Genomic DNA, 25,178 nt, shown 5'->3' on the forward strand with positions numbered 1-25,178 from the left:
CACACGCTTTGAAGTGGTTAAAGTAAAGAATTGTCTTTAAATGCTCCACCCTAACACATCTGGTATAAAACAGATATATAAAATAGAGGAGACCACTTTAGCCTGCATCAACTGTTATTATAATATATACTTTTTTGCTTCTATTATAAGTTTATCTGTGTATTGCTTTGCTTATGAAATCCAATTGCATTAAAAGCTGTTTTATTTGATTGAAGTGAGCCTTAGAACCAATTTTGTTTGATGATTAAATGGTTTGCACTTCGTAGTTCAGCATTAAATTGTTGATATAGTTTTTGTTCCTATCTCGAAAATGACCAAATGCTCTACTGCAGACCTGATCTCCAGATCAATTCATCTTGGAGATATATGTCTACATAAAAAAATTTATAAAACATATGTACAAAAACAGCAACATCTCATGTAAAATTATGTTAAACATAAAGCTGGTCTGATATCCTGGTATGTCAATATGCCCTTTCGCACCGCTTTAGTTCCAGAACTAAACGTACGGTACTAAAGTACTGGGACGATTTTGCACGAACTATTTCCCAGTACCATTTAAAGGGTTGCATTCGCACCGAGAGTGTGTACTAAGAAGTGACGTAAACCGGTCGACAGCGACGTCATTTGTGCGCGGCGTTCAACAACAGAAACAAAGAACACTGACATGCTTACAGTATGTTTACGCGGCGTTTTAAATCATGGCGGGTGAGGGCGTTTTCATACGTGTTTGGCCAATCAATGTCTACTTGCATCACGATTAGTACCAGTTGTGCTGGTTAGACCCTGCTCCGGAGTAGGAGCTAATTTGGTTCTCGAAAAAGGCAGTCCGATACTAAAATCGCTCCCAGTTCCGGCGGTGCGAACACGCCGAAAAGTGGGTAGTTCCACAATTAGTTCTGGTACTATGAAAAGGTTCCCGCGGTGCGAAAAGGCCCTTATGCTGCATATTCTGCACCTGAATATACAAAGCCTACTGTTGTTTGACTCATGAATATTAATCAGGTTATGTGAATGGATAGTTCAGCAATGTTACCTAGCAACGTCAGAACTGTCTAATTAATATTCATGAGCTAAGACACTGCCATGCCATGATGTCTCGAGCAGCCACTTCAAAACTTGCTCCAGAGCATCTGAGTGAAATATGAACGCATTTGAAAATCTCCTCATCTCTCCTAGAGAAGATATCATGGCAGAAGAGAACAAGAGACAAGCTGAAGTTGCTGAACAATCAAAACTTGCTAACTTTTCTTGGGGGGAAATGAGGAATAAAGAGACCGAAAGTTTTAATTTTCACAAGCCCACACACCTCACACATCTGCAGCTGAAAGATCCTCCGCTCTTTCTCCATCTCTTCTGCGATCTCTGCGCCGGTGATCTCTGTACGGATCATGCCGTGCTGCTTGGCATGTTCCCTCTTCTCCTTCTCAATCTTTGTGCTACAATGAAAAGGCAAGAAACAGAAGAGGACAGAGAAACAACAAGCTTAAGTTCAGCTAGAGGTTACCGCATGTGGCACTTTCTCTATGATAATGATATATTGTTGTGTCTGAGCATAGCCATAAAATTAATGTATATCACTACATTACATTAAACAACGTTTTGTATACTAAGACAAAAGAATATAAACACATGATAATGATACTTACAACTTGGTCTCGTAGTCTTTCCAGGCCTTGTCGAAAGGCTTTTTAAGATCCTGTGTTGGGGGAAATAAAATAAATAGTGCAGTAAGCAATTAGGTTTACTGTGCAGCGTTATAGACCATTTTTCACAGTTGATAAACTGAACACATTATTATACAATATAAAGCATCAAAGAAATCATCCAAATTTTAAGAGATTTGATCACTACACTGAAACGCACTGCACTAATGTATAGTAGTGACTGATATGCACTGTAGTAAAGCAAGAAGCTTTATCAGATTTTCCCACTCTCAGAAACCTATTCTCTCTGGACTTAATGACGATATGCACTTTGCTACTACCCAAATGTTTATCTACTTAAATTATAATTGATCATGAAACATACACGGATGTTTTGGCTGAGTCCTTTTGGAGTGTGTTACTTTACCTGAGGTGGATCAGCTTGCTGGCTTCTTTTAGAAAGGGCATAAGCATAAATTTGTTTACAGCATGAATATATTCATACTGCTAAAGCAGAATCCAGAAGCTTACGGCAGTTTATGCTTCTGAATACATATAAGTCAGAGCACAAAAAGACGTGACAGGTCTCCCTCAGTGCTGTTCTGCACTTTTATGTAGTTTGTCATTCATGTTCCTATTTTTAAGCGTTCCCATCTATTATGCTGTTTTACACATCAAATGAAGCTGAAAGCAAATTTTTCAAATGTAGAAACTGAACGCACACTAAATTTAGATTTAAAAAAATATGAAATATATTGAATTTTATATATTTTATATATATATGAAGAGTTCATTTGCAGAAACCGATAACTACATTTTTATTATTTTTTTTCAGAAATAAAGTTTTTTTTTTGCTCATTCCAAGTAATATCAATCAAACTGCAGTTGGGTTGTTTTGATTAAGTAATAATAACTTAAACAAATACAGGTAATTTACAAAATTAAAGTTCATTGAAAGTATGTTTTTTTTACATATTAAAAGTTTGTTTTATAGCAAAAGCAGATAACTCCAACAGTTGTTTTTTGGCAAAAGCAGATAACTCTACATTTCATGTTTTAGAGTTTAAAAAAACACTCGTTTAATCTTAGAAATCTCCTCAGATGACAATGTAGATGCCTGGCAAACGTTGTTGTTGTTGTGATCATAAACTGTATGGATGTGATTACACGCAATACACAGAGCTTTTCCCTCACCATTGTAACGTGCTGCTTTTGCAAGGTTCCGTGAAAACGTTTCAGCTTTTATTTTCCTTTTTCGCCCTGAAGAAGATATCACAGGTTCATCAAGTTCGTCGAAATTATCCATCCTCGATCACTTTTAGTCAGTTTTGGCTAAACTCCTCTCTCTCAGCTAGCACGTCTTTTCAAAGTGAAAGTAGTCTTGTCACCTGACCTGAATACAGCGCGCTGATTCGCTAAAATTGACTTATCGGCTTCTGTTCAAAAACAACAAGGGCGCTTGTCGGCTTCTGCAGTAAAACGTGAACTCGCGATGCCTTGAAAGTGGACAAAACCAGGGCCGCGTTCAGCCCCGACAAAAACGGTGCAAAACGTTTTTTTGAACAGAAACGGTGGTGCGTTGAACACTGCTCTGATGACGCATGAGTTGCAACTATGGCAGCTGAGAAGGCCATTCTTTGTGTTCTTTTTGAAGAACTTTCGGAGCCTGATGAAATCGGTATAAATACGTGTTTAATACTGCAAAATACGTTCGATGTTACAGTCACTGCCCTTGCCGAATTTGAGTGAAGGGATTTGTGGAAACTGTGGTTCCTAATTATTGTGATCCAACATTTGCCTCGCATTTCAGGATGAAAAGACAAACATTTCATGTGAAGGATAATCCACTTCTTACCTCTGAGACTGTGTTATGATCTATATGACCTTATTATTTTTATTGTGAGTATTAGGCTTATCATTATTGCTGATCACTGTTGCTGTGCTATGATATTGTAATATTTACCATTATATAATCAGAGGGGTATAGAAAAGTTTATGAAAGTGTCACTCCACAATGCAATAGCAAAATATATAAATATGTATAGCATTTTTATGTTACATTAATCAGTGTCTAGCACACCTTCCTTAGGAAAGGATATGGACCAGAAGACATTGCAATTACTAAATGTTATTTAGACACTTAAAGAAGTTCCAGATCTATACATGTGCTCTTATTATTTCAGTTATTTTGACTTTAATGTAAATAAACATGTGCAAACAATATACTTGCTCTTGTGAATTAATTTGGATGTTAATTACATTGTGCAAACTGCCTCTTTAATACCGCGTGGTTTGTATACATGCTCCTAATGATTAGGCTGACATTTTTGATACACCCACCAAACAAGAGAAAACGTATCTCCAACCCCGTTGCACACCGTTGCACACCGTTTCCAGGAAACATGTCGTTCAACTCGGAAATCGTAGCAAAACGGTGCACACCGGTTTGAGCTTGAACTTGCCCCAGCTTTTTTGACAAAACGTGTTTAGGGTTCAGATCGCGCTACATGTAGAGAATAATGAATGGCAATCAGCTCTAATAGTTAATTAATAATAATTGTAGCAAATCTCAAAATAAATATCCACTTTTCTGTACTGGAGATTATAATCTGCATTTAAAATGACAGATTTTAATTTTGAGTGTATCCAAGTTATTTTGGATTAATTCTTCTGACAGATCTAAAAAAAATTATATTATTTACTATTCTAACAAAAGTAAAAAGAAAATAGATCAAACATTTGCTATATACATACACACACACACTCACATATAAACGTGTGTGTGTGTGTGTAGCACTATATCCACTATATTGAGTTCTGCAGTAATTTTGTGTTTTGTCTCCATTTCCTCATACTCACTCTCTGAGTGAGTCCTGGTTACACATAAAGGAACATTGGTGTAGGTGCTTTTTAATGGTTTATGAGGCATCTGTTCCAGTACAGGAAAGATTTGAGAGAGAGAGCTGATAATGTCCTCCAGGGACTGCATTTATACCCTTCAACTGCCTCTGCATCTGTCAATAAGGGCTTTAGAGAACGGTTTCGTTTCCGCTGAGTAAGAGGGTGAAAGAAAGAGAGAGACAAAGTATGAGCGAGATAAGAGAATGAGAGAGAAAGAATGGGGGCTGGCAGGTATGTATCCTCCGTCTACTGAGCAAAAAAAGTGAAGCCTCATCACTTCCACTCAGAAATTCAGCTGATGCTGCAGAGGCTCTCAGCCTGGGTCATGCTAAAGTGAAAACAATCAGACAGCCTTTCCAAAACCGTTCAGTGTGAGGCAGCCCTACACTTAGTGTAAGTCATTTTCACAATCACTACATGTTTGCCTTCAAGCCTGAGACATCAACAAGCAGCTGACAGGAGTGGTCGGTCTGACGCCTGAGCTCTTTACCCCAGTCAACCAGTAAACACTTCAAACCGACTGAGTCAGAGGGCTTTAAACGCTCCCACACTGTTTACTAGCATTAACAGTGGCCATTCTTTCAGCACTGTGCTTCATAGAGGACAGTGGCATGACGAACCCTGTAATTTAACTCCAACCAGATTTACAGTGTGCGTTTTTTGGTCCAAAGGGATTCATTTAAGGCAGGTATGGAGCAGTAAATCAGGGTGTTCCTAAGAGGGGGCCTTTCCAATTAGTTTAGTCCAGAGACAGGGATGTAAATCTTACCCCCTTCACTCCCTTCAGATCTCCTTTGAGCAGAGAGTCCAGGGTGAAGATGACATTGTGGCTGAGACTCTGGAGCTGAGGAGGAGAATCAGTCGAGAGATCATACATCTTGAAATAAAATAAGTTAAAATAAAATAAAGACTAAGAAAATAATACAGAATAAAACAAAATAAAAACTCCACTATCCCTCACCAGGTTCTTGAGGAGAGCGGCCAATTCCTTGATAAGGCCAGAGAACTTGATGTAGGCTGTCCCAAGATCAGAGTTATCTCTGCTGATGAAGTTGCTGCCAAACTTGTCCAGTGACTGCCCATAATTCTCCTCATTCTGCACATGCTCTGTAGAGAATAAGAACAAACCATTCATATTATTATAGGACTGGAATATACTTTATTTAAAGGTGAGTGTGTAATTTATGCACCAATCACCAACGGAATTGCAAAAATAATGACTTCAATGATGTTTTCAAACACATTGCCTGAACACTCCATCAATCCCACAGCAGACATTTGACATTTTTTAGGCTGTATCAGCCTATGAATGGATACCTGCCTGCATATTAAGATGAAATAGGAGTCAGTAAATAGAAAGAAAAAGAACACACTTTCAACTTCAAGAATTTATAACATTGATTAACATGAAAATCATAAGACTAATTAAAAAATGACCCTAGTGGGTTGAGTCATGTCATGTCAAAATGGTGTCAATTTCCAAAGTTAAAAGGTGTGTTTGACTTGACTGATTGGTGACATCAAAGTACCATGAGAGCAGTTCAAAAGCTTATGGAGCATCTGCTCTCTAATCGCTCTCACGGTACATTGATGTCATACAGCAATCGGTCTGCTTGACCGCTTCAAGTCAAACACACCTATTTAAATAGCATAAAATGTGAAGGAAATAAAGAGAATTCCTCAATTCCCCTGTACATTTATCAACTAGGACCAACATGAAGCTGTGAATCTGAAGGAACTGGAGATCTGGAGAGATTCTGCATGAAGGAATGGTCTCTGATCTCGTCAGGTGTTCTCCAAACTCATCAGGCATTATAGGAGAAAACTCAGAGCTGTTACCTTGGGTAAAGGACGTTGCAATAATTGGGTCCCAATAATTGTGACCAACGTGAACTAGAGAAAAACATTTATTTCATTTATTTATTTCCCCCACTTTCCATTGTTTTATTTCAATGGTAAGTTAGAATTTTGTGAATTTTTTGAATGAAAGATCAAAAGGATAAAAGATGCAGATTTATTTTCACAGCCACCTGTGCTCATGTTTACCAAGGGTGCCAGTATTAGTGGAGGGCACTGTAGATATTTGAGCTAATTTATGTCTGTTTATACTGTTTATGTCTTTGTTACAATCTTGTGTCTTACGATCGATGTCTTATTCTTAGGAGTTTATCAATTTCTTCCAAATGCACAGTCTTCCACTCAAAAAAATTGGACAGACATACTATTTTATATTACTATTTTAGAATAATAGAGAAGTCATCAAAACTATGAAATAACACAAATGGAAGTGTTATTGTGTAAAATGTTTCCTTTTCTGTTTTTATTTTCTGATCAGTGAAGCACTTTGCAACTTTGAGCTGCATTTTATGTATGAAAGGTGCTATAAAATTGTAATTATTATTATTATTTTCATTTGAGCTATATATAACCTTTCATATATACATTAAATCCAAAATAAATACTAATACAAATTATTATTATTAATAGTAATTTAATTTTTTATTTATCCATAAATTACATACATTAGAATTATAAATGATAATATATAATTCTACGACTAATAATAATATTTATTATTATTTGTATAGCACCGTTCATTAATTACCTACAGTTTTACATTAAATAGACATTAATTACATAATTATATACACTAAACACTAATACTTATAGTAATACTAATATAATCCATTAGATTAAAAAAATTAAATCATTGCAAACATAAATTCATTTAACTGTCGAGACTTCTGAAGATAAGCAGATCGTGCATGTCACAGATGGATTAAAAGGTTGTAGACAGATCTAAACAAGACTGTAAGCAAAGTGACATGAGCAGACCTCTGCAATTCAACAGAGAATAAAAGCCTCATGCCAAGTGTCAACAGCTCAGGTATGAATCATCAGGAGTCGATTAGAGTGTAAACAGGATCGTGACACAGAGGCCACCTGCAACGCACACAGCAAAGAGTCAATAACACAGCGGGAGCCGGTTTACATCCTCTGTCTGCCGCCCACAGTAATGCTCTACACTTAATAGCACAACACGAGACACTCTACACTTCAGGAAGACATCAGTGAGCAGAGTGATGTGCGTCAAGGGCGGCTGCATTCAGCTGGAGCTGGTGTGATTTCATTCACAAACCCAAAAAGAGACATTCTGCTGGCATTGGCTGAATCATGATAGGGATGTCTCTGCATTGCTGAAGAGGTTTAGAGGACGAGTGCTCTCCAAGGATTACTGAGGTCAGACAGAGGTCAGCCAATCAATCCGATCAAGCACTGCAGCTCACAAGAGGAAGGTGTACATATCAGATCACTTTAAATTGCCACATGTTGACCCAGTCATGTTCTATCAGTATAGCAATCAGAATCTACGTTCATATAATGGCAACGTGTGCAAAAGGTACATTTGTCTTGTTTAGCAGAGCTAAGAGATCTGGTACACAGAAATAGTGGACTGTCACCTTCTATAAATGACCAGCTGGGAAGGTTTCTGGACTCAGAGGAACAACCTGAGGGAATCTCAGAGCATTAAAAAGTGCACATATCTTTATAATGAGCTTATCGATCTCTCCCAAATGCATGCAATTCCCCTCAAAAGACTGGACAGTATATATATATATATATATATATATATATACACATACAAAAAAATAGTACTATTTTAGCATTGCTGCTATAAATAATAATCATCATCATAATCATAATTTCTGGAAGTTTTTATTCATTACTTGACTGGAGGCCCTGTATAATTAGGTTGCTTTTGACCACAGTCAAATGCAGTTCTTAAGACTTTTGTGTGTTAAAAGGTTGACCCTTTAATTTGAATAAATTCATAACAAGGTTGCTGATCAAACAGCACAAGACTCAATGATGTTTGTATCTTTTGTAGTTTTTTAAATAATTGTATAGTCTAGTCGTCTAATGTGACCCATCTTTAGGACACACAGCAGCAGAACACATTTGTCTGTCCTGTTTTAGAGTGCTAAATATACTTATATCCACACACTGTTTGGTTCTCAATCTCCAACCTTGATCCCAACCTTGCATATGTCAATGTCTTTGTCAATTTCAGAACCACCAGAGATGCCTGAGTGTAAATATTAGGTATTATGAAGCCTTGATCAAACATCCTCTGATATTTGGCATCTGGACTGTGTGCTCGGCCAGTAGGAGAGGAATGACATTGAGTTACAAGCTGATAAAAGGCAGAGAAGGGACTGGATGAGCCAAAAACCACAATGTCACACTCATTAGATGGTCTGGAGGATTTCATGCTGATATACCCTAGAGGGCATGTAAGCATTTGAGTTTCCCTATGGAATGGGGGAAGAGACGGTAGCAAGGAGCCTGCGAAAAGTAAGTGCTATGGCAATTCACGTTTCCATGGTAACCGTGACTTCTCACTTCAGGATTGTTGGTTAGAGTAGTACTTCAACAGGAATTCGTCAATTAAACAAGTTGAAAATCACTTCTTTTTTTTTATTACAGCCACACATTTTATCAAAAAGTAACTGGAAATTTTGAATCATATTTTAATATTTCCAGAGCTGGGTCAAAACTCACCTTGACCCGAGTTGTAGATTGCTTTGACGGATTTCTTGACCTTTTGTAAAGCTGTTCGGTCCTGGTCCAAAGCCTGGAGAGCCAGGCAAAAAGAGAAGAGAAGAGAAGAGGATGGTTATAAAACACAGCTAAAAAAGGTCTGTGATTCATTTATGATTCATGATCTTGAATTCCAGAGGAACTGCATCACCGGCCACACCTCAAGGGGCAAAACTAAACATTGGGAATCTCATAATCACAATGTAACCATAACAACACAGGAGATGCAGAGGCTTAGAGGCATTTCCAATACTCATTTGGGCCAACAGGTGGGGAAAATGTCAGATATTCCCTGAGACCAAATTTAGAACTAGAGGAACAGAATAGCAGCTTTTACCCCTGACCCTTGAGAATTGCATATTTAAACATTAAACGTGATACTGATTAAAAGTAATTCAGCTAACTAATAAACTGAATCAACATTAGGCAAGATCTCCTCAGAAAAGACAGCCTGGAGTGGCTAAATTTGATGGATAATAGGTACACAAGTCAACATACCAGTGACAGACCCTTGACATGTAGTTTCCTAGCAACCGCGGCAGCACATGGACGGGGAGAACCCCTCGACCGACCTTCATTGTCACAGTGTGGATATCATTTCAAAAATCAAAACCGCTGTGAAACTGAGAGCGTAGTGAACACAGTTGAGTGTCTCAGCTCATGGAAATCTCTTAAAATATTTTGATAAATAACAGTAAACAACAGGATGTCAATGAATCCGGTTTCCTCCAAGCAGCCCAGTGACCTTTTACCTATTTGTTTCTGTCTTTAAAAGAAAGGAACCATATATGAACTACTGGGAAATGTGAATTCTTTGCTTTACTCTTTTACATGCTTTGAGCTTGTGTCCCTCCTCCCTCCTTGATTGTATCACATGTGCGTCTCTCTGGATGAAAGGAAAATGATGCAAGTTTACGGAATATAGGCAAACTGACTTTTCTGACAGAAAACACTTTTGGCAAAACAATGTATTTTACTAATTGAATTTGTTAGTCATGGAAAGCAGATTCAGTGCATTCATTGAACATGAACAACAGGCTTTGCCATTCATAATCCATACATGTGCTCTGTTTCAGCTGGTAGCTAACAGATGTGTCCTAACAGCCACAGCTACCAACACAAACACACCCCACCCAAACACACACACACCCAAACATACCCACAAATATTCAGTGGTGTCTTTAAAGAAGCCCTGCAATGGTGATTAATGAGAAAGAGAGAGCTTAAGGTCACAATTTTCAAAGCAAATCCCTCAACATTCACATCAGCTCTCTGAAAATGATGGGAAAGGAGTCTTCAACATTTTCAAAGGCCTTGTTGAATATTGATACTGTACATATCAATTTACTACCAAATGAACGCATTTACATACTTTATCATGAACTGTGAAGTATTTAAAATAATCATTAGTCATGAGTGATAGATGTATGCTACTCTTACCTGAAATCAGTAAGATTTAAGAAAAAATATAATAATAATAATAATACTGCTATTTAGCAAGTACATATTTAATTGATTCATTCAATTGAAAGTGACAGTAAAGATGTTTTAGAAGTTTCTATTTCAAATAAATGCTGTTTCTATTTTTGTTTTTTATTTTTCTAAATAAACTTTCTATTCATCAAAAAATCCTTGGAAAAAAATGTTTTCTTGAGCAGCAAATCAGCATATTAGAATTGCTTCTGTAGGATCATACCAGAGTAGTGGCTGCTGTAGCTTTGCAATCACAAGAATTCATTACATTTCAATAGAAATAATTAACTTTAATTAACGTTATTTTAAATTGTTTTAAATGATCACAATATTATTATATTTTTACTGAATTTTTGTTTAAATAAATGAAACCTTGTTGAGCATAAGACACATCTTTCACAAAACAATTTAAAAAATCTTTTTATAATTTAATCAGTAAATACACTTTAATACTTTAGCTTTGGTTTAAGTTAATATCGTTTGCTTTTGTTTGATATCAAATGATAATTAGCAGACACCCTGCAGCAGCAGTACCATAGCGAACCCCCTCAAAAAAGACAAAAACAGCTCATTTAAGTTGACAGGAAAACCCTGACAGGAAACAAGTCATTTCTAATCCAGTCTGTAGACTGATGTGCTGCTATATGTTTAGAGATGAGTTGTTTCTATAAACCACTCATTGTGTTCATGTACCTCCTCCTACAGTGAACACAAGGCATGCTGAGGCAGAGAAATAATGAGCATTTGGACAGCTGTGGCACACTGATCAAGAACCTGTGGTGATGAAAGTAGTAGTTCTGAGCCGCTCATATGATAAATGATTTCCCTCTGTGGCCACTGTCTCATTTTCTTGCAGCTATGTTTGGACATTGTTACACCAAAATGGGACTGCCCACTGTGGTCCGGAGCGACACAGACTCGTCAGGTCGAAACTCTTCAGAGCTTTTTTTATCCCCGGTCATTTCCCTTGTTATTGAATTGTTATGAGCTACAACTTCCTGTAGCTATATACCAGGATTTAAAGGAACTTTGGGAAACACTGTAATTGGAAACAAGCATTTACAAACCATTATATCGTTTGTAAAAGCAAACAGAAAATCATTTTCAGTAATGCACTTAGCAGGCAGCACCACAATCAAACGTTTAAAAGGCTACTGTCAAACAGTTTCCACAAAGTCTAACTAAACATTGCATGTGTTAGCAGCATGCAATGTCGATATTTGATAGCGATCATTTTTCATTTTTTAAAGAAGTCTTTTGCTGACCAAGGCAGCATTTATTTAATCAAGATTGTGAAATATTACTAAAATTGAAAATATCTATTTTCTATTTTAATGTTTTAAAATGTAATTTATTTCTGTGATAGCAAAGCTGAATTTTCTGCATCATTACTCCAGTCTTCAGTGTCACATTATCCTTCAGAAATCATTCTTATTATTAAACATTTCTTATTATTATCAATGTTGAAAAGAGTTGTGCTGCTTAATATTTTTGTGGAAACCGGGATACATTTTTTACAGGATTCCTGATGAATAGAAATAAGAAAAGATGAAAAGTTAAAAAGAACGGCATTTATTTGATAAAAAAAAAAAAAAAAATTGTAACATTTTTTTTGATTAATTTAAAGGGATAGTTCACACAACTATTGAAAATTACCCCATGATTTAAGCCATCCTAGGTGTATATGACTTTCTTCTATCAAATGAGTACAATCGGAGTTATATTAAAATTATCCTGTCTTTTCCAAGCTTTATAATGGCAGTTAATGGTGGTCGAGAGTTGCGCAAAAATTGCGTCCATCCATCATTACAAGTACTCCACGTGGCCTTCTGAAGTGAAGTGACGCAATTGTGTAAGAAATATATCCATATTTAAAGGGGTCATATGATGCGATTTCAAGTTTTCCTTTCTCTTTGGAGTGTTACAAGCTAATTGTGCATAGATAAGATCCCTGAAGTTGCAAAGTCTAAAGTCTCAAAGCCAAAGAGATAGTCTTTATCAAAGTTAAGACTCTGCCCCGCCCCCCTAAAACGGCTCGTTCTAACACGCCCCCACATATCTACCTCACTATGTGGAAATATTAGCATAATGCCGCCCAAATGTGCACGCAAAGAAAGAAGGTGTGGTTTCAGTAACCGCAGTTAGTGTTGAAGCAGCCATGTCAGGGAGACGCTGTGTGTTTCTAGGCGAAAGCAAAAGCACTTTATTTGGCCTTCCGAAAGTAGATGCATTTAGGAATCTTTAAGATGACTTACAACAGAACAGCAATGCATTTCATGGACGACCGTTTCGTGAACCTAAGAGAGGAGGTAATTCTGACTTTGCTATGACAATCTGGCACTTCTGAATCAGCTACTGTTTTGTTATTAGTTGAAGTATTTGCTATTGACTGTTCACTGTTGTAAACGGAAACAGCTCCGGGTGGATGACGTATCAGGTCGGCTTTGCGCATGTGCCGCTCAGAAGTGACGCACGCGGAAGCGCAGGGGAGAGATCAAAACAAAACAACGGTCACTTATTAGAAGTACAAAACGAGGATTTGTAAAGAAGAATGTCAAGAGGTTTTCAATATAAGCCAAGAGAAGACTGGTTTTCCTTTGCTAAAGTAAGGAAGCTTTGCTTCCTTTGATCCTGTAAACGGTGGTTTTCACGAGACTCACCGGCGCATGCGCAGCGCTGACCTCATATCCCAGAGCTGCTTCTGTGTACAACTGTTAGCGCAAGCTAGATTACAGTGATTATTACGTTTTGAATATGGATATTTTTCTTACAAAAACACATCGATTCGCTACAGGAGGCCTTTGTTCACCCCCCAGAGCCGTGTGAGACACTTTTTTTTATGGATGGGCACTTTATATTTCCCTTCTTTTGGGCTGAAGCAATGCAACACCCACTGAGTGGCATTAAACAGTTTGAAAGATCAAAGACCATTTTTTTATATAACTCCGACTGGATTCATCTGAAAGAAGAAAGTCATATACACCTAGGATGCATTGAGGGTGAGTAATTTATGGGCTAATTTTCATTTTTGGGTGAACTAACCCTTTAAGTAAAATTGTGCTGCTTTATACAATTGACATTATCCATAAAATAAGATAATTTACAAGTACAGATTTATATACAGTAGCCAAAATTCCACTTACATCAAATTGAAAAGAGCTGACCAGATATTCTTTAAAAAAATGCACCGTCTGTGTTCCATTTAGGAAGGAAAGTCATACAAAACGACATGAAGGTGAGTAAACAGTGCCAGAAATGTCATTTTTGAGTGAACTAGCTATTTCCTTTATGGTCAATCAGCTACTTGAATTTGATGTGTTTCTGTTAGTTCAACATCATCTGGATCCTGAAGAGAGACCAAAAATGAAATACAGCACTATAGTTATTATACAGACAGAAAAGTAAGTGTCCTATTGAGAACAAATGCAACAACTGGCACCATAACAATATGACACTCTCAATAAAGTACTACTTTGTCCTTCCATGACTAAGTAATTTGCCTACTTATGACAGGATATATACTGCAGTAACGTGCTAATACTAGTACAATACTCACAACAAACCATGACCTTCTGTTCACCCACTCAACCGATGGGCATTGCTGAGCCCTTGGCTCTCTTCCTGGAGTGCTCAGTAATCCCAGCCTAAATTGAAACCACCTTTCATGTCAATATCTCAAAACCCCTCAAATAATGTTTTAGGCCGGGGCAAAAAAGAAGGAAACAATAAACTGAAGAAACGACCCAACCCCACACACCACTCATCTAGACAAATCTCAAAGCTGTAGGTCCCTCAGAAACAAGATACTTGTGGAAAAACCATGCTATAATACACTTTTACTGCCGCTCAAAGCAACCACGATCCATTAGATTCACACTACGAACAACCAGCTCGATATTGGACTTTATCAAGATAGCCAATCGAGAAGACCAACACAGGCCTGCCAAGCAAGAAAATACACTCTCTATACAGCCTGCCAAAAAGGTCTTTTACTAGAAAACTTTTCCAGGACTTGAACATACTGCCATGTGCACATTTAGGTCAGGAGAGACCTGCACCAGCTATCAGCCACAAGAAACATTAACTCCTTAAGGAATTACTTCTCGCTGCCAAGCCAAAGCCAGCAGACTTGACTGGGACTGTGGAGAGGCAAGGGAAAGAACTCAGGCCAAAGATTCATGGGGTTTATGAGTCAGAACTGCAGGCCCAGGGTGATCCAACTTTATTCTGTTTGTTTTTATTACAATAACTTTGGAATAAAAAGATGCAAATGACTGGGAGAAAGGCAATGGAATCATTACACGAAGTCAACCCCCCGATCGCTAAGCCACCGAACACCCACAGGCCTGGCATGCACCACTTCAGCACTGGCACTGATTTTAATCAGTGGCTCTAAAATAAAAAGAACAGGCCATTGTGTAAATTATGGTCTGTTTTGGTTCATATCCATGGCAACGGGCCCCTGATACTCACGCAGAATGCTAGGTATGCCTTTGGTTCTGAGGATTCCATGTTCTGTCCAAGTCTGATTAATAAAACACAGACACACACATGTAAACATACTGACACAAAGACCATACAGAGAGAGCCAGGTGGAAACTCTCGTGGGACTCTAAAAGAAACACTGGGGTCAACGTTTTTTAAAATACAGGGAGAAAACTGAAATCTGACAGATGTCGCACTGCGTGACATATTCATTACCAGCCCATATTAAAGATTTCGTAAATTAGCAGTTTCGCTCAATACTAGACATATCAGTTGATACGTATTTTTACATTTAAATTAAGCAAATTTTGTAAAACTAACCACTGTATTATTGAAAAATGAAAGCACATGGATGTCTTTTTTTTTACTTTTTATTTTTAAGAATTTGATCGTATGTCATTAAATATTTATTTACCTGATGACCTTTTATATGAAAGTATATGAAAGAAACTTTTATAAAGTTAATTTTTTGTAAATCCCAACATGCAACATTCAGAAGTTGTTTTCATGTTTTTGCCAAACATTGGCTACACTAACTTGATCAAGCATACAGTAATATTGTGAAATATTATTACAATTTTAAATAACTGCTTTATATATTAATATACTTTGAAATAAGTAATTGATTCCTGTAATAGCAAAGCTGAATTTTCATCAGCCATTACTTCAGTCTTCAGTGTCACATGATCCTTGATCATTCTTATGCTGATTTCGTGCTCAAGAAATGTTTCTTATTATTATCAATGTTGAAAATAGTTGTGCTGCTTAATATTCTTGCAGAAACTTTAATGCAATTTCTCAGGTTTGTTTGATGAATAGTACGTTCAAAAGAACATTCATTTGAAATATAATTTTTTATCTAATTTAATGAAATCTTGATGAATAAATTTATTCATTTCTTTCAAATGACACTAATCTTTTGAATAGTAGAGTAACTTTAACGAATTACGTAATGAATGACTTTTTCCTGTCATCCACTTGCATGACCCTCATCTGGCCAACTGTAAACTGTCGTCTTCAGATCAGGGTGGAGAAAAGATGTAAAAAAAATTCCAAAGGAAATTTTTTCCAGAGGACATCCCATCAAACTACACTTCTACTTGAAGAACCAACTATATGCAATCTTTTCCAAAAGCCTGGAATTCCCCAAATAAAACAGGTTTACCCAAACAACATTCGTGTTGATCTATAAGGTCACATGAGGAAGACAAAGGTAAATAAATCAATCAAGGTCTTCCTTCCTTCACAAATACCTAAACCCAAAACTAAAATGGTCTTCTACTAATGCTGTTCCTAAAAATATTTATTTTTAGCATTAGCAGTGCCAGTCAGAGTAGGGTGGCTTTTGTTGACAGAGGGGTTGGTTAGCCCTGAAGGCCGATGAAGAAGACAATTCGTCCATGCCCGAGAGTGCGTCTGGTGACCTCAACGCAAGGACACGAGATGCGGCATGCTGTCTCTCCCTCAGCTGTTCCATGTACTTGTATAACCATCCAGCTGAGCTCGGCCTGGGCCAATTCTCAAATGACAGGCACACAGCACAATCACAGAGCCAACAGCAGCAGCACTATTATTCTGCTGACTAACACTAAGCAGCCACTGTTCAGTAATCACAGACTGCTACAGAGAGCGCTTCTTCTGACTGATAATGACATAACCTCCAGACAAACACTCATAAGTGATTAAGCTAAGTGTAAGATGTTGACATTTATTTAAAATTTTGAATCAATTCCTGTAAAAGTGCTTTGACTTCCTCTTTATGTGTTCTGCAAGCTGCAACGATGCTACAGGCCCTTTCAAACCAAGGACAACCATAACAATAACTTTAATAAAGTTTTAATAATAGTTCTAACTCTATGAGAATAGTCCACACCACAACAATAGTGACAAAGATGAACGATATTGTTGGAATCACTTTCAGAAAGTTTTTTTCTAGCTGATGAATGATAAAAACATTGAGAGCCAATCAGAATCCACCCAACGTGAGCTTGAGCATTTAAAGCAGCAGACAACATAATTGCAGCATGTGCTTATAATTGTCACGAATCCGGTCCGTGGTTTTCCGTCTGCTCGCCACCAGATGTTGCCTTCCAATTACATTGACTCTCACACTACTGTTGCATGTCACCCCGGACTACATTTCCCATCATCCATTGCACTGATTACACACACAGCTGCTACCAATCAAACACCCTACATAAACCATGGACTTCTTCTTTTTCACTGCCGAGTATTGTTTAGCGCTTATCACTTTCCCTATGATAGCTACATTATGGAGACAGTTTTCTGCCCTAGTTTCTAGTTCATAGTTCCTAGTCTAGTCTAGTCTAGCCTTGTCTTTTTATTACCTGTTACCTGATTATCTGCATGTCTTAGATTTCTCTCGTCTTGTCGTTTGGACTGTTTTGCACCTTGCCTGGATTATTGCATGTTTTGGATTACCCATTTGCCTCGCCCTCTGGATTACGTTTGCCGATCGAAGACCCACGCTTGCCCTAGGAATACTCTTTTGTCTTGCCTGTGTTGTACCAGTGTTGTTGTCTGACCCTTGCCTGTTTCATGACCACGCCTCTAAATAAAAGTCTTGCATATGGATCCGCACACCTCTCGTCCCTGTTGCCCCGTAACAATAATAAACATAACATTATTGTGCATTGGTGTGGATGCTAATGTAGTTATCTTTCTTGGAGTAAACCAGCGTAAAGTGTCAGTCCAAATGGAAGTGAGCAACTGAATCCACTCATTGACCACAGAACTGACAAATTAGAATCAAGAATTCCAGAGAGCCACAATAGTAAGTGATTTCCCTGATATAACTTAACACATTTATTGCTGTGTTATAAAAGGAAGCTATACTTTATCACCACTCAAGTTAGTGCCGATGCTGTAATCTTGCTTTGTACCGATTTGTATAAGGTAATTAGTATAACCATTCTTCAAGGCTAAATTCTAATTCAATTGAAATAACACCAGGAGGATAATTAAATTGTTTTGAACTTTGATTTTGATAAAAGCATCTGCTAAATGAATAAAATGTAAATTCACATTACAAGAAGCAGATTTAACAGATCAGTCTTCTCCTGAAAACATAATGCTGTGAAAAATTAAAATCTGTTCTGCACCAAAACATCAAAATGTACAATCCCATACATCTCATGCACCAGGAATTTCAAGGCAACCAAATGTGGTGCAAATCCTCTGATTTCCCATCTGGCCACAAATCAATGGTTGCAGATCAGGTCTGCCATAAAATAGGTCACTAGAGCGATTTATCGCTGTTCCCATGACTACTCTATGCAGGCACTATAATGCATGAATTAATTATACACAGAAAATAAATGTGTAAAAAAAAAAAAAAAAAGGCAAACAAGTGCCAAACCTGCAGATGCCCACAATAACAAAAAAAGTTTAAAAAAAATGGTTTGGGAAAAAGAAAAAAAAAGCTTTAAAATCATAATCACATTTGTATGGTGATCTGTTAGCATGTGGTCTTTTGTGTAGGCAAATATACTCATTGTTTTCAGAGCCATCAATAAAAAGCAATGATATTTCTTAATACTATTGTAATCTCTGCTTGGAGTTAAAACTACACAAAATGGTACCCAAAATGACAAAAGAATAGAAAAATAGAAAATAAAAAGTCAAGAATTATTAAAGAGAAAACTATTGTACTCAATAAGTTGTGACTCCTTGTTTTATTTGCTTGGAGCTGCAGTGCAAACAATGGAGCATATTATGAGCAAATGGTGAGATGGGTGGACATCTTTTATTCATATTTATTTGGTTCTAGAGACAGGAATGACTAAGCAGTGGGTTTACATGAGTGTCAGTGTGATGTTAAGGAGGTATTCCACTGACCCATTTAGCCCACAGAGTCAGACTACTGAAGAAAAATTTGACTAAAAACATTCAACTGATCATTCTGTTCTCATCCTAAACACAAAAGACCATAAATTGTCCAAGTTTCTGTCCTGTTTTGTCTATGGTTCCCTTACTTTAAGCTCCACCTCAGGCATCAAATGAGTGAATTCGGTCAATAGTTGGATGGGTTTTGCTGCAGTGCAGAATATTACTGCACATCTCTGTACAAGCGATTTATTCTATGCCCATGTAAATAAAGCACTAACTGCAGTATCAGTCACTGGGGACTTCTCCCTTAAGCACTCAGGGACATTTTAATTTTTTTAGCCAAAAGGATTATCAATGTGGCATTAATTCATGCTGGGCCAAAACAGACAATCTCTTCACTAGATTGTTCTGTATAAAATAAAACAAGCAATAAACAAGAAGCGAGTTTCCATGCAAGCTCCCACGACAAAGCTGTGACTGATCATTTCTGATATCACCATAAATATTGCTTGGAAAAAATGGAAATTGCAAAGAGAAATTGAGTAAAAAAAACTGTCTATGAGTATGCTTGCCAGCAGCTTATCGATTAGGCAGTTGTCAGGGAGTATCTGTCATCTGTCACCATATCCCAGAATCCTCCTCGGCTCACACCAGTTCACAGTCACAATCACCAATCTCACCAGATCTTACTCACCTGGATTCTGATCACCTGCACCTGCCGTCACAAATCAAGCCACCTTCAAAAGCACGCACCTTTCAGTCACTCACCGTCCGATCAACAGTTCACTACGCTACTCCTTAGCTGACTCACTGAACCCAGATGCCATCCTGATACCGGCCTGTCTCTATGCCATCCTCTTCAGCCCGGTCCACAAAGGAACCCGTCATCACGTGAGCCCGACCCCGACCCCGACCCCTTACATTCCTCAGACTGTTGCTCTAACCCATTGGCTCTCCATATCTCTCTCTCTCTCTCTCCCAGCACCTGTTCAATAAAGCTCACTGTTTACTTTACCTCTCCGTCCCTGGTCTCCTTCTGTACGGTGACAGCAGTCTATACATCTACCTTGCCATCTGATCCTCATGATGAGAATGTACGAGCACAGTGCCATGGAAACCATTATCAAGATGGAGAGGCTTTGTATGGAATGCAGTATTAGGGCAAAGGTGTTGTGGACAAAATGGAGTGAAGGATGGTGAAAATTAGGGATGCTCCGATCGATTGGCCGGAGATCGGTATCGGCCGATAATCACATTTTATGACTCGATCGGTACTCACTAACTTGGCCGATCTCACGAACCGATCGCAATTTGATGACGTCAACGCGTGACGACGTACATGATGTGTGGGGACATAAATGATTTGGCGCCGCAGTCATGTCATCGCCAGTGTGGAAATGCTCTGACGTTTCGAGAAACAATGAGAAATTCGTTATTTGTCCTGTATGTTTTGCATGATGATATGATGAATGGATGGTTCATTTTTAACAGCAGATTCAGTGACGTTAGAGCTGATCTGCACCTCACTGCACACGTCTGCGGCGCGTTACGGCTCCACGGGAACCTGAGCTGATCGCGGCCCCTCTAGTCAGTGCTTGTGTTTATCAGCCAGCTGCGGCACGTTTCTGACGCGACTCTGCTTGGCTAAAAATAGTCTTTTGTGGGGTGTCAGGAGGACAGAACAAAACCTCGTCAGAGCCGTAAGGGATAACGGTAACATAACACACTGATCGTGGGCTGCTCTTACATTAACATTTATTTATAAAACAAAATAACTTCTTCGGCCATATTAGCCTACTCAATAGCATTAACACAGGCTTTACTCCTTTCAAACTTTATCTGGAATGTCACCGTTTCTGTCACTGCAACTTCCAAAAACATTTTTGTTAATATTTGCATCATTTATGATTTATTTTATCCATCCCACCCGCAAATAATCAGAATATAGGAAAAGCAAAATAAGTTTGCTGCCTAAATCAGACGGACTTACTGAAAATGCAAATTAATTCTCTGCCAGCAGGAGGTTCTTTAGAGCGGGAGAAACAGAGGTTTCCCCGGTAATGGCTGTACACAAAGCAGTGCTGAGCTCACAAACGCTGCTTTATCAGGCATATTACATGAAAGATGAAATGAAAATGACATCGAAAATGTTCTAAAGCTAGTCTTCCTTCAGAAATACAGTGATATAAAAACACCCGCACCTCGTTTTGATTTTTTAACGTGCAGTACGTGCTCATGTTTATTCAACGAAGCCTTTCGGAAAATCCGTCAGTTTTGATATTGTGGCGAGCGCCACAAATAAATAAATGTATTGGAAACACATCCCACAGCACAACCACCTGAGCCCAACTTCAGCCTACTCATCACCTTAACTTTAACTGCGTTTGTAGTCGGTGTTCTGATTTGTGCTACCCTGTCAGATTTTGCTACCTCCCATTAAACAGATGGTAGCATAATTCTATAGCGAAAAGTGCTACCTATCAGATTTTGCTTCCATCATGATATTAATAAGGTGTGAGGCTTTATTAACATGTACACCTACCCCAACCCTAAACCTACCCTTACAGTAGGATAAACACAGTGTTGGTAGCATAATCTGATAGGTAGCATTATTTGTCAGAACACCGGCGCCATAGCCAGACTGATAAACAAACACAGACCAGAAGTTAACTTTGGGCCAGGCGCGTACGCCTGATGAAACCGTCTATATAAAGCTTGAAGCATCAGAATCGGCATCGGTATCGGCCAATCACCATGACAAGAATTGTCATCGTGTCATCGGTATCGGCTGCAAAAATCCTGATCGGAGCATCATTAGTGAAAATGTATAAAGCCACACATTTAATATGTGGAGATACAATACAGTCATATTAATGGTTGGAGAGTTGAGGTGTGTTATTTTATATCCTAAGAACAAAAACATACTGTTTGAGCACTCCTGTAGTTCAAACAAAATAACATGGTGCTAGCAACACTAAGGTTTGATAAAATGTATACCTCAAATGCAATGTAAGTCACTTTAGATAAAAACATCTGCCAAATGCATGAATATACATGTAAAACCAGGGCATAGATATACAAAAACAAACTTAAATGTACTACAGCGAGAGAAGCTGAATTTCACATATTTACATTTATTGCTCTCAAGGCTACACAAGGCATTTTCAAATTAGTACAGAATGTGCTTCTGTAATAAAATACCAGACATTTGGATGTCTGATGAACGAACATATAAAATACATTTGAAACTGTTTGTCGTAGACAGCTGGTCTGTTCCAAAACCTAGTGAGTTGTCTAGAGAGGCAGGATTTAAGGCATCAAATGCACGCTTTTTGTGGAGAAGGAAATCCCAGAATGAGTTCAGTAAAAAAAATAAACAGAAGATGGAAGATGAGGCAAGAGAAAAATTAGAAAGATTTACCCTTAAAATAAAGACACTTTATTTTAAGGTGTTTGTTACAGAGTAATTATACAATTAGTATTACTTAATAACATGTACTTACTACAGAGTTTGGTTTAAGGTTAGTTTCTTGTAATTATGCATAATTTACTGATACTCCTCTAGTAAATACATGTAACACAGTCATTAAAATAAAGTGTTACCTAAGCATATTTCATTCAACCCTGAAAAGTCGTCCCCTTGGAATCATAACGTTCTATCTGCATTCCGAGTAGTTTTGAGATATTGAGCTTCAAAGATATTGAGCTTTACATTCCATTCGACTGTGTAGATAGAACCTTTTTGTTTTTAAAAAAAAGTCCCAAAATGTACACAACATTAAAAAATCTATCACTGTCACAGAATAAGAATATGTGAATAACTCCTAATTCCAAGGGGACGACGTATTGTGAATAATAGATCAGTGTGATTAAAAAATTGATTCATTGATTATTATTTAGGTGACCTCTATTGAAGTCAGTTGAAAGTCGAGTCTCCTATGCAGAGTGCTATCATTGTGAGTCGATGCTCTAAATTGATTATTTATGAGGTTTCATGACCGTTAGGAAGCTGCCATAAAGGGCATTCACACAGAATACGTTTTGCATTTAAAAACGTGAGACACGGGGCAGTGGAATAAAAAAAGTCTAGAGCCAAGTTTTTTAAAAGTTAAAAGAACTTCTTCGATTTTAGAATGGCACGACATGTGCATCAAGTTTACATAGAAAAACACATTCTGTGTGAATGTCCCCTCAGAAGGCAGCTGTCTTTGTAGGCAGGAAGCAACGAGGCAGCACATAATGTTTTGGAACAGAACTAAAGATAACTCACTAAAACAAAAGAGTTTCACTTTGTGCAGCTAAAAGTGCTGACTCCAGTAAAACTGCTAAACACCTGGCAGCTCAAACACAGGTGAAACTACACGCCTCAATGCCAATAGCTATGCTTACATGCACGATTTATAAACTGACTGATGGCTCAATCAGAATGAAAATTCTCCATGTAAACACCTCAATCGATTTCGGTTGGATTGGAAGGGGTGGTGTAGACCTGAAATAATCTGATAAACAAGGCAAAATTAAGCATGTCAACACTTGAATCCGGGTATTTTGTCAATCTGATTTAAAAATACCATACATGTGCAGTGCTGCAATGTTTACTTAAACTTTACGTATATTGTAATGCATTATGCACATGTAAACGAATATGTGAATCAGATTGCAATGTTTAGGGTTCATATAAACGGAACGTTCAGAATCTGAAATTAGATTGTATTAATTCCAATTAGTGCATGTAAACACACCTATTGTGTAGTGTAGGCTAAATAGTACTATTAAAAAGCTTTCGTTCATCTGAACTCTAGCCTTTTGGATAGTGCATGTGCTCTGACACATAGTGTGATGTCGCTCATTTGGAGCAATACAAATTCATGTCATCTCATCTGTCATTTCTCCTAACATTCCTGTGTCTTCTAACTCTCAATAAAATGAGAGAGGAAATCCTTTGGATTCCTGATGATGCTTTCAAAGGCCAAAAGAACATGTAGGGCTGCCAAAATGAGTAGTCTCTCCAGATCACCAGAAACATCATTAGCTATAGTGGGCTCTTTACACAACCCAGCCTGAGCGTTCTGTTTGTTTCCTTAACACCCTCGCTTTAAAAAACACGGTCAGCCTGCCCATGTGCATTATTCAGAGCGCTGTTCATTCACCTCCCATTCATTCCACCTCACAATGGCTCCTATCACTACCCTAGACATTGCTAATTCATGGTGGTGACATTCATGTCTCCCAGAGTCATTCGGGGATCACCATATCTTTCTTGGCCATCAAAACAGTGTGTCAATAAAGAGTGGGCTTTGTGGCGGAGCGAGAGGAAGCCCCTTCATCTGCCTGCAGAGCTCTCTTTTGTCTTGGAAAGTCAGGTGTTCACTGGCCCATGTGTAAGTAGGTTAATCCCTTCTCTCTATCTCACTCTTTCGGCTCCTGGAACCACTACTCGGGAGAATAACCTCTCCTTGTTACATGAACTATTCTTAGAACATCACAAATCTCAGATCCACAGAGGATGAGAGATGCTGGCATGACTTGTGGGATTTCTGCTCTTTGGGAAGCACATCTGGCTGTTCCCAAGTCTTTCGTTTACGTCTCCAAAACATCAAAGTGTGCAAATAATCTAAGCGAATGCATTTTCACATCTGTGGATGGAACTCAAAGAGGGAGCTTGATGCATAAATTATTTAATAGCTCACATGATGAAATAAACAAGCTGATGCTTTGGTGTATTATCCCAAATGACACCATTATAGGCTGCTGTAGATCATGTGATTTAAAGGCATTAATTAAACACAAAAACATACATAATACATATATTAAAACTATTTTCAAGTAAAGGTTACGCAGATTCCTAAATCCCATTCAACTCTATTTTACCACTCTGCTGGTCCATGCTCATCTATGAACATAATAACATACAGACATCTAGGTCATGGGGACCATTAGCCCATCTGTCTTCGCTTATGTTCCGTGATTTGTTGCTTTTTACTAATTAACTGAGGTTGATCTAATCACAGTTGCACTTGTATGAGGTGGTTTACAATCTCTGGATATGCCCCATGTATTTGTCAGATATATAAAGGAATTTATTGTTGATGTAAAAAAAAAAACACACACACATAATTAACGCATACTTGTACGGTAATTATGCCTAAACATGCTCACTCCAACCCTGTAATGAAGACTTGTACAAAACATTATTTTATTTCTTGTGTTGTTTAAATTAAT

At 37.9% G+C, this 25,178-nt stretch overlaps 1 protein-coding gene across 6 annotated transcripts in view; it reads right to left on the bottom strand.

Annotated features, from left to right (window-relative positions):
• The window catches only part of LOC107556902 (arf-GAP with SH3 domain, ANK repeat and PH domain-containing protein 1-like), a 52,371-nt gene that overhangs the window by 25,686 nt on the left and 1,507 nt on the right, over positions 1 to 25,178 (bottom strand). For all 6 annotated transcript variants that reach the window (XM_016240188.1, XM_016240163.1, XM_016240154.1 and 3 more), the window contains exons 2-6: positions 9,111 to 9,183; positions 5,509 to 5,654; positions 5,317 to 5,391; positions 1,650 to 1,699; positions 1,310 to 1,439 (exon numbers count right to left, since the gene is read on the bottom strand). In XM_016240188.1, the coding sequence (XP_016095674.1) occupies positions 1,310 to 1,439; positions 1,650 to 1,699; positions 5,317 to 5,391; positions 5,509 to 5,654; positions 9,111 to 9,183 (474 nt within the window). The remainder of the gene's footprint in view (positions 1 to 1,309; positions 1,440 to 1,649; positions 1,700 to 5,316; positions 5,392 to 5,508; positions 5,655 to 9,110; positions 9,184 to 25,178) is intronic.

The sequence above is a fragment of the Sinocyclocheilus grahami genome, unplaced genomic scaffold (assembly GCF_001515645.1).
Source record: "Sinocyclocheilus grahami isolate Dianchi unplaced genomic scaffold, SAMN03320097.WGS_v1.1 scaffold21.1, whole genome shotgun sequence".
NCBI classification, from domain to species: Eukaryota; Metazoa; Chordata; class Actinopteri; order Cypriniformes; family Cyprinidae; genus Sinocyclocheilus; species Sinocyclocheilus grahami.